This window comes from Odocoileus virginianus, chromosome 18 (genome assembly GCF_023699985.2).
Source record: "Odocoileus virginianus isolate 20LAN1187 ecotype Illinois chromosome 18, Ovbor_1.2, whole genome shotgun sequence".
NCBI classification, from domain to species: domain Eukaryota; kingdom Metazoa; phylum Chordata; class Mammalia; order Artiodactyla; family Cervidae; genus Odocoileus; species Odocoileus virginianus.
Genome location: NC_069691.1, coordinates 11,183,586 through 11,196,082, shown reverse-complemented (window position 1 = coordinate 11,196,082; position 12,497 = coordinate 11,183,586). Strand labels below are relative to the sequence as shown.

The 12,497-nt window shown below is 44.3% G+C and overlaps 2 protein-coding genes across 7 annotated transcripts in view; one reads left to right on the top strand and one right to left on the bottom strand.

Annotated features, from left to right (window-relative positions):
• The window catches only part of NMRK1 (nicotinamide riboside kinase 1), a 33,139-nt gene extending 23,296 nt beyond the window's left edge, over positions 1 to 9,843 (bottom strand). The window contains exons 1-4 of one of the 5 annotated variants that reach the window (XM_070480342.1): positions 9,619 to 9,842; positions 6,489 to 6,633; positions 5,310 to 5,363; positions 168 to 293 (exon numbers count right to left, since the gene is read on the bottom strand). In XM_070480342.1, the coding sequence (XP_070336443.1) occupies positions 168 to 184 (17 nt within the window). In that variant the 5' untranslated portion in view covers positions 185 to 293; positions 5,310 to 5,363; positions 6,489 to 6,633; positions 9,619 to 9,842. Of the gene's footprint in view, positions 1 to 167; positions 294 to 5,309; positions 5,364 to 6,482; positions 6,634 to 9,618 lie in introns of all 5 variants that reach the window. The other 4 variants (XM_070480343.1, XM_070480340.1, XM_070480339.1 and 1 more) reach the window with 4 other exon arrangements.
• Positions 9,844 to 10,126: 283 nt separating this feature from the next.
• The window catches only part of OSTF1 (osteoclast stimulating factor 1), a 58,446-nt gene continuing 56,075 nt past the window's right edge, over positions 10,127 to 12,497 (top strand). The window contains exon 1 of one of the 2 annotated variants that reach the window (XM_070480336.1): positions 10,127 to 10,367. In XM_070480336.1, the coding sequence (XP_070336437.1) occupies positions 10,334 to 10,367 (34 nt within the window). In that variant the 5' untranslated portion in view covers positions 10,127 to 10,333. The remainder of the gene's footprint in view (positions 10,368 to 12,497) is intronic. The other variant, XM_070480337.1, reaches the window with a different exon arrangement.

The following is a 12,497-nucleotide window of genomic DNA, read 5'->3' as shown; positions in this document are numbered from 1 at the left end:
TTGGAAGTAAATTTTTGTCTATGCTGAAACATTTACAGGTTCACACGGTACTCAGAGAAGGTGAGCAGCCCATCTTAGCACAAGCGCATGGAACTGTACATGCTCACTATGATTCTGTCTCAGTGTACAGTGAAGAAAAGTGGGGGAGTGGCTTATTAGAAGCCCACCTATCAAGGCTTTTCATCTCCAGTGGGGTGCCTCCTTTTCCTCTAATCTGTCTCCACTGGTTGGGCTGGCTGGGAGGTCCATTTAGCTTCCTGCATCCGGTCAGTTACCTGTCTCTTCTGGCTGGACTGTGACATCAAGGAGAATGGGGACCTTGACCACCTCCTCCGCATATGTATCTAGTTTTCTGGTACTCAGAAACAGTGCATAGTGGGTGGAAAGCACTTCTCCACTCAGTTAACTCAAACAGATTTTTTTTTTAACCTGGGGCTGACATAACTCTAAAGAGTCCATGGACAGATTTGAGGTCTTTGTGAACTTGAAAGAAATTTACATCTTTATTTTCACTAAATTCTAACAGATTTTTGGCATTTCATTATAAATATAAATCATAAACAACACTATTGTTAATAGTACCTGTGACTTTTTCACCAATAGAAATCACAAATAGATAGTTTCATAACATGTTGCACTTGGAGTAGACATCTTGTATTAATACCATTGATACTCATTATTACTTCAAATTTACTGTAGTTTTTAGACTTACCACTGGACAGTGCTATTTAGTGAGTTAACAAAGAAGCACGTATATCACAATGCTACAAATTTGCTTTTAAAAATACTTTTATAACTGTATTATTATCACAGTTGGTTTCCTTTGCATTCTTGTCTTTTATTTTGTGCACTTAAAACCACTACTGTAAGAAATCAAGACTTCACCATACCATCAAACGTCTATAGTACAAAAAACTCCTGACTGCACATGTATTTGTAAGAACCTGTGCTTATTCCCCAGTAAGATGAACTGTAATATGTTTATAATCTAGAAAGGGGAAAAGGATCTAATATTTTTTCATCAAATTGTTTACTAGATATAATTCAATTATTACCCAAATACCTTATACCTACAAAGTAAAAGGAACTTGATTCACAAGTTTTTGTTGTTGTTGTTTAACCTTAGTCCACACAATTGGGTTGGACATAGGCAACCTCCTTAAAAATGGAAAAGTGGGGACTTCCCTGTTAGACCAGTGCTTAGGGCTCCACGTTTCCAAAGCAGGGGGCCTCAGTTTCATCCCTGGTTGGGGAACTAAAGATCCCACATGCCATGTGGCATGGCCAAAAACAAAGTAAAATGTAAAAAAAAGGAAGAGTGGGAGGGTGGGCTTACTCTATGAGAGTAAATGCTGTTGTGAGAATTTTTTCACCCCCAACAAAAATGTCTGTAATCCATATTGAATGCCCATAGTTCAGTTTCTGAATTTTGGTTTAAAATACATAGTAAACAGGGGTAACTTTATAGCAGTATGAGCAATCTGGCTCGAAAAGTATTATTTTCTAGACCTACCTCTTTGGTTAAGATCATGTAACTGAACTAACACATTCCTTTTCACCGACTTAGCTGGAGCCAAGGAAAAATAAGCACCCCATTTTTTTTTAGACTCAGAGGAGATGGACCAGCTAGAAGGCAGTCCAGGTCAGAGAGATGGTGGGGGAGGGGGGAGAATTTAACCAGCCTGAGCCTCGAACCTATAATTAGTTTGTAACTATCCTGGTGAGCTGATACCTTAAGACTCAACTCCCCTCCTTCAGCTGCTCATAACCACGATACACCAGCAGGCTCACAGCCTCCTGTACGTGCTCTCCAACCCCAGGACCAGCCTGTCCAGATGGAGCAAATTCCATGCTGGGATATGAGGAAGGAAATGGGCGACTACTTGGGCCCACTTCCTTCTTTGATCACAAAACCCAAATAAATGCACAATTTCTAGTCCATTTTTCTAGTGTGACAAAAACTTCTAGTCCGTTTTTCATGTGATGGGTAACAAGAGAGGTCACTAGATTTGGAACATGGTATCTGGCTAGGGAAATGGCAACTCTCTCCAGTATTCTTGCCTCAAAAATCCCATGGACAGAGGAGCCTCGTGGGCTACAGTCAATGGGGTCATAAGAGTTGGAAATGACTTTAGCGACCACCATCACCATCATCTGGCTAGAGAGGAGTTAAAAAATGCTGTCTGTAATTACTCCAACAAGTGGAGAATCCCTCCTGCAACAGATATTAAAATTCCCATTGTCCAGTCGAGGAACTAAGGGTTGAAAAGTTGTTCATAAAAACTTGTCCCCCCCCCCCAAAAAAAAAAACTTGCCCAAGGTAACAACTGGAGATGAGATACAAAGTCCAACTCGAACACCCAGGGGCTTTACATTTTTTAACATCAAGGAACTTCGTGAAAATCTGATGAAGGTTATAAAACCTTTCCCTAGAAAAATGAGTATCTTCACACAAGCATTAAGTTTCACAAGGTTCATGGATGTCCCTTGAATCCTTCAGAAATTTTATTATTCCTTTCAGTCTCAAGTGAATAATTAGCTCAGTTGAGTTCAGTTCAGTCACTCAGTCATGTCCGACTCTTTGCGACCCCATGATCTGCAGCACGCCAGGCCTCCCTGTCCATCACCAAATCCTGGAGTTTACCCAAACTTATGTCCATTGAGTGGGTGATGCCATCCAACCATCTCATCCTCTGTCATCCCCTTCTCCTCCTGCCTTTAATATTTCCCAACATCACGGTCTTTTCAAATGAGTCAGTTCTTCACATCAGGTGGCCAAAAGATTGGAGCTACAGCTTCAGCATCAGTCCTTCCAATGAATATTTAGGACTGATTTCCTTTAGGATGGACTGGTTGGATCTCCGTGCTGTCCAAGGGACTCTCAAGAGTCTTCTCCAACACCACAGTTCAAAATTCTTCTGCACTCAGCTTTCTTTATAGTCCAACTCTCACATCCATACATGACTATTGGAAAAACCATAGCCTTGACTAGATGGACCTTTGTTGACAAAGTGATGTCTCTGCTTTTTAATATGCTGTGTAGGTTGGTCATAAGGAGTAAGCATTTTTTAACTTCATGGCTGCAATCACCATCTGCAGTGATTTTGGAGCCCCCTCAAAAATAAAAAATCAAGTCAGCCACTGTTTCCACTGTTCTCCCAACTATTTGCCATGAAGTGATGGGACCAGATGCCATGATCTTAGTTTTCTGAATGTTGAGCTTTAAGCCAACTTTTTCACTCTCCTCTTTCACTTTCATCAAGAGGCTCTTTAGTTCTTCACTTTCTGCCATAAGCATGGTGTCATCTACATATCTGAGGTTATTGATATTCCTCCTGGCAATCTTGATTCCAGCTTGTGCTTCATCCAGCCCAGCATTTCTCATGATGTACTCTGCATGTAAGTTAAATAAGCAGGGTGACAATATACAGCCTTGACATACTCCTTTTCCTATTTGGAACCAGTCTGTTGTTCCATGTCCAGTTCTAACTGTTGCTTCCTGACCTTCATACAGGTTTCTCAAGAGGCAGGTCAGGTGGTCTGGTAATTAGTTCACAGGGCAGCAAATTTTAAGTACAAGAGAAATATAGCACAGTGTGTTTGGAGGAAGGCAGGCAGGAGCTGCAGCTGAGTCTGACAAGGGCTTTGCAGAAGCAGCAGCAGCAGTAAAACAAAATCCTGGCCCGTGCTGAGGAAGACACGGTGAAGAGAGGCTTTCTTAGGGAGTAATGCACATGATAAGAAAGCATGACCCAGATGTCCATACGGAGGGCTGGAATCCCGAGACGAGGGGAATTTACTCACACGTCTGCGGAATGAAAGCTGGACTGGATCCTGTAGTGGGCCTGGTGGTGGCCTCCCCAGGTTCCCCCTCCTGCCACCCTGTTTCCAAGGCCTGGCCTGGAGTGACCCACTCTCACCTTCAGAGCAGGGCCGCACGGGCCTAAGCCAGTCAAGGCAGTCCCCTTGCTGTTGCCTGTGACTGTGGGTATGTGACCCAGCTGGTCGGGTCTAAGAGACCCTTGACCCAGGGGAAGCAAAGTCCCTGCCCTAGTGCTGGGCTCAGAAGCAGCACGAGGTCCCAGAACTGCTGGTGGCCTCTGGTGACCAAATAATGGAGCCAACTTTAGATGAACTCGAAAGGAGAAAGACACAGAGAAATGGAGTCTTTGGTGACACTCCTAAGCTCCTCCATCAAATCCTGCCTGTATCCTGCCTGCCCCTGACGCTAATACATTTTACTATTTTGGATAGTCCTCATATATCTGGAAATTCAGACAGCATTTTAAATAATTGGGAACCACTGGATATTGTTCATCAGGTGAGAAAAGAATTTAAAAATTTTGTACAAAGATTAAACTGGTAGAGGTATGTAGGAAAGATTAAGAGGAGGAGACTGGAATCAGGGAAGATAAGGGCTTGCATTAGGATGGTGGCAGTGAGCATGGAAAGCAAGGGATGGACAAGAGAAGCCGATGCAGAGAAAAACTGAACCTCGTTCTAACAGATGGGAGCAAGTCAAGGCAAAGTTCTGGCATCTAATTCCCTCAATTTTACTTCTAACTGATGACTCACTATAGGAATGTAAGAACAATAATATGACAATCTCGCCCAAATTACAAACTTTTAATTTCAATAGTCTTAACTATTTTATTAACTAGACTACACATAATGTGAAAGTACTCAGAAGGAAGATGAATATAATGCACTAGCAAAACAAATAATGTCCTCTTAAGTTGCTGTAGTCTTATTTGAGTGCCCACTTCTAGTTACATGGGTAGGGTGACCATATAATTTAGGATACTTCTAAGAGGCAGAGGAGTAAATGATTAATAATCATGCCATAGCAATCAGGACTACTTCAAGATAAAAATGGAGAAAAAAGGAGTAGAGGTGAGGTGGTTCCTCATTCCCCATGTCCAAAACTGAGCATAACTGGAAAGAAACAATAGATTTTCTAGGTCACACTAGAGGAGCAGTCATGTGGAGACTATTTCACCCCAAACCAAAGTAGCATCTGATGAGGCCTTGCCGCTGGTGTCAGCTTCAGAAAATAAAGTCAAGCAGGTAAATTTTGTGTACTGACTCTCCTGTTTCTGTTTACAGGAAACTCTCCCATTTCCTGGCATCTACGTAGCCAATACTTAACTGTTTTAAATTCAACAGTGTTTTAAATTCAAACAGAATTTAAATTCAAATTCTTTTCTCTTTCCTTCTCACTGCTTCTCCTTCTCCCACCATATCCACATGGAAGCACCCTTTGGACATCCTGAGTATCTTGACCAGCTACTGGTAGCAAAATTACTCACCCGCTGATTCCAATGACAAATGTTTTCATAATTGGCTTTGAAAATCACGTCTTCCTAAAATAAAAACAAACAAACAAAAAAACGAAGGCATATCATTTAGGTGTCCAAAGATAAAAGAGAGAGTCCTAACTTAGGAGGGCCGGCTGAAGGAAAAGATGCTACTGAACTCTGGGTTACCCACATCCCATGGGAGAGCTTCAGACAGTACTAGCTTCTCTCTGCCATACTGTCGTGCTAAGTGCCAACGGCGGGTAGGACTCAGGGCCTGAGAGCCAAGTCAAGTGAACTAAAAGGGCCCCGATGGCCAAGCACGCATCCCTGAGGGTCTGTTTTCAAGGCAGGGAAGAGCTGCAGAGCCAGGGGGCATATTCCAGAGTTTCATGCTCCCCTCAGGCAGATGACTTGTCACCTGCATGACTCAGTCACCCAAGAATGACCCCTTAACCCCAAGGCAAGGAGTTGGCTGAGATGGCCTCTTTTTCCTTCTGAAATGGGGAGAAAGTCACTGCTGGCCAGAGGCTGGAGGGTGCTCCAGGCACTTAAAGGGTACTCCCTTTAAGGGTGCTATTTCCTCATTCTAGGGCCAGGGTAGAAAAACTTTCAGTAATGGGCCAGCAAGTAAACATTTGAGCCTTTGTGGGCCAGGAGGCAAAGTCAGGGTTATTATGTGAGAACTTATAAGAGAGAAACCATTTCCACAAACTTTTTGACAGCATCCAAAACATAATAATAATTGAGTACTTTTTTTTTGTAATGCATGTCTACAAATGAGAAGAATGGGATTCCTTTTCTATTGGGATAACATTTCCCTTGCTGGATTTCAGGATGAGTGTTTCCTATTACAAAATGTTACAAATGTTCAGGTAGTGGGCTGGGTTTTAGCTGCAGGCTACTGCTGGCTGAACCCTAGTCTGGCGGGGGGTGGGGGGGTGGGGTGGGGGTGGTTTCATGCATGGCCCCCTAAGATTTATCAAAGCACTCTTGTGGATATTCCAAGGACCACTGTCATCTCTAAGTGAGAAGGTGAAACCCAGCAGCAGGGAACCTTAGCACAAGGGCTCTAGGAGGTTGTCTCTGCCTGAGGCTGCTTTTACTTCTGACTCTTCTAGTGGAATGACTAGGAACCTAAGCTCCACCACCCTGGTACACGCTGGCTGCCCTCCCAGTTCCTACCCCGACCTGTGTCCGGACTCCCTCTGTGGGGATGGTAGGGAGAGAAATCTGGTAGAGAGAGGGCTGGTGTTCCTTGGCTTTTCTTCAGCTTTTCCAGAACATAGTTGGCCCTTGGTGTCTGAGGGCTCCACATTTGCAGATTCAACCAACACTGAAAGTATTTATGGGAAAAAAAATTAGGAAGTTCCAAAGAGCAAAACTTGAATTTGCTGCAGCAGCAACTATTTACATAGCATTTGCATTGAATTTACAATTATTTCCATAGCAAGTCCATTGTATTAGGAATTACATGTCTAGAAACAATTCAAAGCATGTGAGAGGATGTGCACAAGTTAAATGCAAATACTTTGCCATTTTATATAACGGACTTGGGCATCTGAAGATTTTGGCATTCCTGGGTTGGTGGGTATTGTTCTGGAACCAATCCCTGCCACCCTTGATACTGAGGAACAACGGTATTCCAAATTGAGTGCAATTGGGTAAGGTGAGGTTCCAATTTCATTTACTAGCCTATGTGAGACAAGAATGTGACTGTGACAGAAATAAAATAATACATCAGGTTGGACATCTGAGTTTTACCGGTAGTTGCATAATATTGAATATATTTATCCCCATCCAAATTGCCAAAGTGTATCAAGGGAACAATTACATATAATGAGTATTGTAAAATAAATTTTTACATTGTAATTTTTCTGCTTTTGAATTATATTTTACCCTATTCTTATTTTCAATATGTCAGTGCAAGCCTGCCAACGATCCTTTTTTAGGATGGGAAAGGCTGCCCTTTATCCTGAGATGTTAGCTATCTTAAATCTTAACATCTTACATTTTTAAAACATGCCCTTTTTTCTATGAAAAATTATGTTGGCAGTAGGTAATAGTAAATTCATGTCCTTAATTAGCAAAATAAGAACAAAAAAATTCATAGATTTTGTTGTTCCTTGCTTCCAGCTCACCTATTTTTGGATAATTTGTCAAAGCCTAAATTCTCAAGCCTGGAGAGATACAATCTTAAGAGATCACATGGTCCACGCTCCTTCATTCTGCAGAAGTTGAAACTGGCCCAGGCAATGGAGTGACTTGCTCAAGGTCACACATACAGTCCATTGAAAACTAGAGGGAATTCCCTGGTGCTCCACGGTTTAGAACTCAGCACTTTCACTGTTGGGGCCAGGGGTTGGATCCTGGTCAGAGAACTAAGATCCTGCAAGCCACACGGTGCAGTCAAAGAACAAAACAAAACTAGAAACAAAACTAAACCAAATGAGTTAACTTATAATCATCTTTCAAAGCTGCTAAAAAGCACTTTACTACCAGGAGCAGAGAAAGGATGCTGCACATGTGCTGCCTTAATTGTGAGGCTCTCCTGTATAACAGACGTTATTTTGATTGATTTATTATTGGTGGCATATTTTCTGTGCCCCATCTGGAAAAATCATAGCTTTCATTAGACAGACCTTTGTTGGCAAAGTAATGTCTCTGCTTTTTAATATGCTGTCTAGGTTTGTCATAGCTTTTCTTCCAAGGAGCAAGTGTCTTTTAATTTCATGGCTGCAGTCATTGTCCGTAGTGATTTTAGAGCCCAAGAAAATAAAAAAATAAAGTCTGTCACTGTTTCCATTTTTTCCCATCTATTTGCCATGAAGTGATAGGACTGGATGCCTGGATCTTAGTTTTTTAAATACTGAGTTTTAAGTCAGCTTTTTCAGTCACCTCTTTCACCTCCATCAAGAGGCTCTTGAGTTCCTCTTCATTTTCTGTCATTAAAGGCTGTAGATATTTCTCCTGGCAATCTTGATTCCAGCTTGTGAGTCATATAGCCCAGCATTTCTTATGATGTACTTTGCATATAAGTTACATAAGCAGGGTGGCAATACTCAGCCTTGATGGACTCCTTTCCCAATTTTGAACCAGTCTGTTGTTCCATGTCCGGTTCTAACTGTTGCTTCTTGACCTGCATACAGGTTTCTCAGAAGGCAAGTAAAGTGGTCTGGTATTTCCATCTCTATGTGTACATTTTGGATACTAAACTGCAAACTGGTCACAGGTGGCATGTGCAGAATCAGCAGATTATAAAAAAGCAGCAACTCCCTAGTAGGAATGGATGACAACAGAACTAAAAAGGTTTTTCAATCAGTTTCAACAGCAGCCTGGTTCTTCTAGAAGAGTGAAATACTTCGGATTTCTCACTCAATTCATTTTCTTCAACATATTGATTATTTTCTATGTGATAGGGAAGTCTTTTTCTACTTTTTTTTTTTTTTAAACTTTGCTCCCTTTCGGTAAACACCAAGGCTTGCCTGTCCGAATACACAACCCTTGCCCCTTTGTCTTGGAATCACTGTTTCACTTAATTCCTAGTAGACTTCGAAGCTTCATTTTACTCTCGTGTAAAGTTTTTTCTTCTCAATTTTTATTACCCACCCCCCCCAAATAGAAGTCATTTATCATATTGCCTGTGCTATTCTAAATTTTCGCCCACTGCGTTTCTTGTCTCTTCCAGTCCCTGCCTCCCAGTGGAGATTCAACCTGCTAGGTCTGGGCAAACTTGCTCTGCTAAGTTCTAGATCGTAAATGTTTTGGGTTTCGTGGGCAGCTGCTCAACTCCGCTGTTAGGAAGTGAAAGCGGCCGCAGACAATACAGAGGCAAATGAGTGTGGCTGTGTTCTAATTAACTTTATGGACATTGAAATTTGAATTTCATATAATTTCCACGTACCACAAACTCTACTTCTTTTGATTTCTTTTAATCCATCTTAAAAAAAAAAAAGTGAAAACCATTCTTAGGCTGTACAGTAACAGGCAACAATGAGGGCCTCCGTTAATCACTCTCAACGCTAGAGGAGGAAGACTGCCTCCTCCGGGAGGGATCAAGATCTCACCCCTACCCCAGTGCCTTCTCCCCAAAACCTGTATGGTCTCCAGAAGACCGACTCCCATTTTAAGGATTATTAGGGGGCGTGAGGACAACACTTTCTCCTGGGCAGGCCACTTATCAGTCCATTTAGGGTGGTAGATAAACAGAGCTTGTAAGACACGGCCAGGCTCAGGCTCCAGCGCAGGAACACTCTGGAAACACCTCCAGGCCCCAGCAAGTCTGCGTGGCGGGGAGCGGCGGAGTCAGGCAGGTACTCACCGGGCGCTAGTTCGACCGCTCCCGAGCAAAACGGCACAGGCGATCGCTAGGCGCGCGCCTGTCACTAACCCGCCGCAACCCCCGAAGCTCGTTAACCAAGAGGCGCACAGCCTCTTTCCCCGCGCCCCTTCCGGGTCGGAGGCTGCCCAGAGTAGAGATGGCCAACCCAGGTTGCGTGCCACCTGGAGCGGACGCGGCAGCACGCTCTGGCCGGCGTTGGGCGGGGCGGGCCTCCGGCGTGCGTGGCCTCGCGCCTGCGCGCGCGCGCGCTCGTGCCCGGTCCGGCCCTCTCCCGTCCAGGGCGCGCGCGACCAGGCCGGCCCCGACGCGAGCCTGAGGTTTCCCCGTCCGGCTCCGCCTGGTTCTGCCTCCGGGCGCGCCGCCGTGCGCGCCGCCCGCGCTCCTGCCGCGGAGGAGCGGGCAGCCGGGGAGCCAATTAGCGCTCGGCTAGGCGGCGGCCACTTCCTCGTCTGCGGGGCCGCGCGCTCCGGACAGCTGGGTCGGCCACGGGGCGGGGCGGGGCGGGGCGGGGCACTTCGCTGAGCCGCTTTGCCTGCCTCGGCTTGTCGGGCTGCCGAGAGTAGACAAGGGTTCCTGAAGGCGCACCGCTGCAAAGCCGACAAAAAGAAACTGAGGCGCTCAGAGTGTCGGCTGGAGGCGCGTTGGGTTGACTTTTCGTGCGTGGTCTTCAGAATCAGCCGCTGCAGGAAGAGAGATGTCGAAGCCGCCACCCAAACCAGTCAAACCAGGTAAGGGAGGTGCTCGGGGGATCCCGGGCGGGCCGCGGTGCCCCGCGCTCCGTCTGCTCCTTGGCAGGGCAGGGCAGGCACGTACCCGGCCCCGAGCCTCGCTTTCGCGATCCACCCGCCAGGGTGGGAGTTGCTGCGTTCGCTCCAGGAGTCAGATCGCAAGAAGATTTTCGAGGAATTTAACAATTTTCATTTTTAAAGAGGAGTCACCCTCGGTTTTTCAGCGTTGTCATTCGCTGCAGCTTTCCCATCGATGTGGTGGCTACGTCCCATTGACGCTTTCCTGGAAGACAGGGCCATTGATCTCCCTTAGGGGAGAAAAAAAAAAGTCTTGAAATGGTTTTTTCTTCAGCCACTTCCTCTTTTTTTTTTTTTTTTTTCCTTCACTGGGTGTCACTGTCAAGTTTGAGTTCTTGACCGGCCAAAGCGAACGGGAAGTGCTCTGCTTATAGGGTGGGGTGGGTGAGCGAGTCTCCTTTGGGACTTTAGAGGGGAGCAGCAGATTGAACTTAAGATCTTGGGAAAAGCGTTTAGGAAACTTGTAGTTGAGCTCCTGACTAGAAGAGTCTAGGCTGCGGCAGGGTAATCTGTTACTCCTATTCGGAAATGTCACTTTATGGCGCTCTACAAGCCCTTTGCTTTCCTCCCTCTGTGAGTTTGTCGAGTTAAACTGGAAAGGGTGAGATTTCCTCAAAGCAGCTCTCTTGGCGGATGTTCCTTGTTCATTTCTTCTTCGATCCCTAGAATATTTTCTGGGACATGCAGAAGGAAGAATTTAAAAGGGACTGACGCATTTCAGTTCGATACTGTAACAAACTCATGCCTTCCTTGGGTAGGTCATTACAGAAACGTAGGAAATGGATGAGAAATGGCTCTGACATACTCTCAGCTTTTTTCTTCCTGATCTTAGGTTACTTCAGTATATTACAGGCTGAAATGTATCTATTTATATCCAGTTTCAAAGTAACCTTGATTAAGAGAGAGTCTTTCAGTGATTGATTTTTTTTCTTGATTTTTCTAAACTTTGGTCAAGCTGTTCAACTTTCATCTCATCCAGTTTTCTTTCTTCACCATCATGCAGTGGTAGTTTCAAGGCATTTTATTTGAAAATTCTGTACACACACATATATGACATAGTCAGTCACCCTGGACTTGAATTTTGGTGGACTGGGTGTGACTTTGCTGGGACGTTGGCTCTGGTGTGAGCAAAGGTGGGGCATGGCTAGGGTTGGGGTCTGTGTTTCTTTAGAAATGGAGTCTGATGAGGAATTTGCCTTCTAAGTGCATTTGTGGAAAATGGCAGCTTTCTAAATTCATGTATAAATCAGGACCTCAAGTAATCAACACAGCAGAGTTATTCTTTGATAACTGAGCAGAGTACTTTATTTCAAAGAAGGTCCTGAGACGCCATTCATGAGGTTTTTATCTCTAGACATTCAGTGATGTCTGTGCTACAGCTGGAGGGGCGTGGACCTGGTGTGTTTTTGTGTATTTGCCTGGGTGTGGTTTAGGGATCACACTGTGACCAGTTGGAAATACACTCTCAGGAACCGTTTTTTGTTGTCTGACCCTACTGCTTTCTCCTTCTGTTCAGTAAATCAGAAAGCAAATGGTTAAAAATGACTACTATTCAGACTCCACACTGATTTGTAAATGAGATCCAAACTAAAATAAGATCACCCTAGAAATAATCTGTCAGTGTACTAATTTACAGTGAGAAATATTACTTTTTATCCAACTTGAGACTGTGTGGCCTGGCTTAGTTGAAAACAGAAGGGGCCTATTATAGTCCTGGCTCTCATTTACAGTGTACCAGGCCCTGATCTAAGCACTTTCTGTGTGTTATCTCATTTACCTCTCACAATAACCCTATGAGGTCAGTACCTGTATTGTTCCCATTTCACAGATGTGGAAATGAAGCTAAGTCAAGAAAGATCAAGTTAACATGCCCAAGATTAGCCACTGAGTGGAGAGGAGTGGGCAGAATTAGAACCCAGGTAGTTCGGCCCCAGAGTCTGAGCTTTTAACCATGATGTTACCATGCTTTACATCAAAGCGTACCTTGAACTCGTGTCATCATGGGTACTGTAACTTTTTTTTAACCTTCCTGATAGGCAGGAAGTGGAAAGG